The 3,566-nt window shown below is 37.5% G+C and overlaps 1 protein-coding gene across 2 annotated transcripts in view; it reads right to left on the bottom strand.

Moving 5' to 3' along the window:
* Positions 1-3,566, bottom strand: part of LOC138143472 (NACHT, LRR and PYD domains-containing protein 12-like) — a 52,396-nt gene that overhangs the window by 642 nt on the left and 48,188 nt on the right. For both annotated transcript variants that reach the window (XM_069064745.1, XM_069064746.1), the window contains one exon: positions 2,428-2,598. In XM_069064745.1, coding sequence (XP_068920846.1) covers positions 2,428-2,598 — 171 coding nt within the window. The remainder of the gene's footprint in view (positions 1-2,427; positions 2,599-3,566) is intronic.

The raw sequence follows: 3,566 nt of genomic DNA, 5'->3' as shown, positions 1-3,566 counted from the left end.
TGTGTGTGTGTGTGTGTGTGTGTGTGTGTGTGTGTGTGTGTGTGTGTACAGGAGCTACTGAAGGATGGCTTTTAAAGACTCATCTGTTATATCTGAAACAGTTTTAAAATTTGTCCTTCTAATGGCCTCCTCAAACTGCCTAAATGACCATCAGTTGAAGACCTTGAGTGCATGGACTTCATTTGGGGCAGGTCCAGCACAGGTTGTACAGAATCTCTCTTCATATTCAAAGCCTGGACAGATGGTCAGTCCTATGCCTGGGTTCAAAACACCAAGTGCGCAAGTGCCAGAATTGGGAAAACATGAATACACAACAGTCCACGTGAAAAATATCTGGATTTGCAAGTCCTATGAGTCAATACTGTGACAAATCTGACAAAATAGCTAGTGTGAATTTAGGCTTCATTAAGAGAAACACAGGGTACAAAAGGAAGGATGGGGTAGTCCTTCTATATACTCTGGCCTGGTCAACTAAAGCTGGGATCTTTGTATTCTGTTGGGAGATGAAGGTGAAGGCCTCATTTTAGGAATAACAATGAGAAAATGAAGGATGTTCATAGGAGAATAACCAGGATGCAGAGGTGGGAGGGAAACAAAAAAGGAAAGAAACAAGCATTTATTAAGCACCTACTATGGGGAAGGTATCCATAGGCACATTACAAATATTATCTCATTTAATCTTCAAAATAGCCCTGTGAGTAAGGTGCTATTGTTCTCTCCACTTTGCAGGTAAGGAAACTAAGGCAGACAGAGTTTAAGTAACTTTCTTGTGGTCACACAATTAACAGGTCTCTAAAGCCAAAATTGAATTCAGGTTTCTTCTTGAATCCAAGTCTAGTGGTCTATCCACAGCACCACCTGCAGCCTCCTCCACAGGTGCTGTGGATGGGTTAGATGGAGAAGCTGGGGGAGGGGGAACAAGGCAGGGACATGCTAGCTGGATTTCAGTATTTGAAGACTAGGAATGAGAGGGTTTTACTTTTTTTATCTTGTTTTACTGTTCTATTGTGGGCGAGGGGGCATGTGGAAAAGAAATAATAAAAATAAATTTAATACCTCTCACATATACATATATGTATACACTAATGTATATATGTATATTTCAAAGGAGTCTTTAAATTAACAGTGAGACATGATTAGGTACAGGCTGGACTTTACCAATGATGTCCAATTCAAACAGAAATTAATCTTTTAGGGCCACATATTGATTTAGAAAACTAAAAAATAACACTATCCAAGTTGTACTGCATTTTTATTTATTTTATTAAACAATCCAATCTGAATATGTTTGGGCCACCCTAGAAAATGGTTTGGCCACAAGGTCAGCCCCTCTGGATTAGAGGAGGTATCTTTCTCTAAGATGCTGCAATTCTGTGGGAACTAGAGGAAAATAACAGGAAATTTTCATCTCTGCCCTGTGGATTAGTGGGTGAAAGAGATTCAGTCTTCATATGTAAGCAGTAATATGGCAGTTATCATCAACAGTTCCCTCTACACTCATTTCCCAGAGCTGTTCAGCCTCTTCACAATATTCACAGAGACCCTTCCCTTCCAGAAGGAAAGAAGAGAGAACAGTGAGATCAAAGGTCTCAGGTGTAGGGGATGAACTAAAAAATAAGAATAGAGATGCCTAATGGGTTTGTCAGAAGGAAGTGGATGCTCCTCTGAGGAAACTACCCCTGGTAGAAGCCAGGGGAGTGAGAAGGGGAAGGCTCTTCTACCTACAATGTACAGCAAGAAAGAAAACATCTTAGAATCAGACTGCATCAGACTAGCTGACTCTGGGGTCCCTCTCCAATTTTCCCTGCTCATAGCTTTTTTTGTAGTTCCAGTAAAGAACTGGAAACTGAGAGGGTGTCCATGAAATAAGGAATATCCCAACAAGTTATGGCTTACTAATATGATGGAATATTATTGTACTCTGAGAAATGATGAAGGGGATGGTTTCTGAGAAACTCAGGAAGACTTGTATGAACTAATTTGGAATGAAGTGAGCAGAACCAGGAAAACAGTTTATACAATAACAACACATACCATGACAATTATAAAGACAAACAACTTTGAAAAACTTTAGAACCCAGATTAATGCCATCAACTACAACAATTATAGGGGGCTCATGCAGCATATTACCAGCCCCCTAACAGAGAAGTGATGGATTCAGAGTACTGAATGACATAATTATTTTTTGGACTAGGATAATATGGGGATTTGTTTTGCTAGAGTATGTACAATAAGGCAAAAGTCTTATTTTTCTTTTTCAAATTGGCAGGGGAGGAGAGTAATAGAGATAAGGTGGATTCTCTTTAAATTGAAAAGATAAAGTAAAAAGGTTTCTATGGGTTTGGCCACTAACATTTGCTCTTCCTTCTTCTTTTTTGATCCTAATGCATAGGGAACATTCTTGAAAGGAAACTTAGGGCACTCACTATAGTGTCTGTAGTTTACAGTCCTGCTTTTCCAAGAAGTCATACAGCAGCTTCACTCCTTCATCACCAAAGAAATTGAGACTCAGGTCCAAAGATTTTAGGTTCTGACTGCTACAGACAACAGGAAGGAGATCCTGAAGACAAGCAGCAGTTAGAGTACACCCGGACATCCTAAAGGAGGACAACCAAAGGAAAAAATGACAATTTCATTTCTCAAAGAGCCATTCATTTCCTGGCTTTGTGTGGGAAGGGGATCAAACCGAAAGGCCCTTTAGAACCACATGCTCAGAACACACACACACACACACACACACACACACACACACCTCTTGAATTCTGGAATTTTTTTTGTCTGATCCTTTATACTTATTATGAGGGTTTTTGATTTTCTTTTCCCAAAAAGGGAGGAGGGAAGATGGGTATGTGGGGAAGAAAGATATGATTGCAGATGTAAAAAGAAAAAAAAAGTCTGTAAGGAATATTTTTTTTCATTTTAATAGCAAAAAAGAGAAGGAAGGCCAGAAAGAAGCAATAAATAGGATAATTTTGAAAGTTACAGATTGATCATATATTTTAAAATAAAATAAAGCTCCACATATTAGAGATCCACAATTTCATGCAAAATTCTCTTTCTTCTGTTCTCCTATATAGAATAAAAGTCCATTGTAATTGGTGTTGGTAAGCTCATGATTAAAAAAAAAGAATTGATCAGGCTTGAATGGAAATTACATTTGTTGTTTTCTTAAAATAACACTTTCTAGAAGAGCTTATGACCAAATAAGGGACAGGGAGGATCATACAAGTTTAAATGGTAAGTTTTGATTAAATAAAATTAAATAAAATAAAAAATTAAATTAAACAAAAACAATATAGCTAAAATTAGAAGAAAAACAACTTTGGATCAAGTTTCACTGATGAAGTACACATGTCTCAGTTATATAAGAAATTCATTTGAACTTATAAGGCCCAGTGTCATGCTTCAATTGACAAATGATCAAAGGAGACAAACAACAGGCAATTAAAAAAATATAACATTCTAATTTCTTAGCTACCACAAAAAGAGTTGCTATGAATATTTTTGTACAATTAGGTTCTCTCTCTCTCTCTCTCTCTCTTTCTCTCTCTCTCTCTCTCTCTCT

Source organism: Petaurus breviceps, unplaced genomic scaffold (assembly GCF_028583685.1).
Source record: "Petaurus breviceps papuanus isolate PSGF00001 unplaced genomic scaffold, PetGlider_PUasm1.0 90639, whole genome shotgun sequence".
Classification (NCBI taxonomy): Eukaryota; Metazoa; Chordata; class Mammalia; order Diprotodontia; family Petauridae; genus Petaurus; species Petaurus breviceps.
The sequence above is the reverse complement of the archived record's forward strand: the minus strand, read 5'-3'. Positions and strand labels throughout refer to the sequence as shown.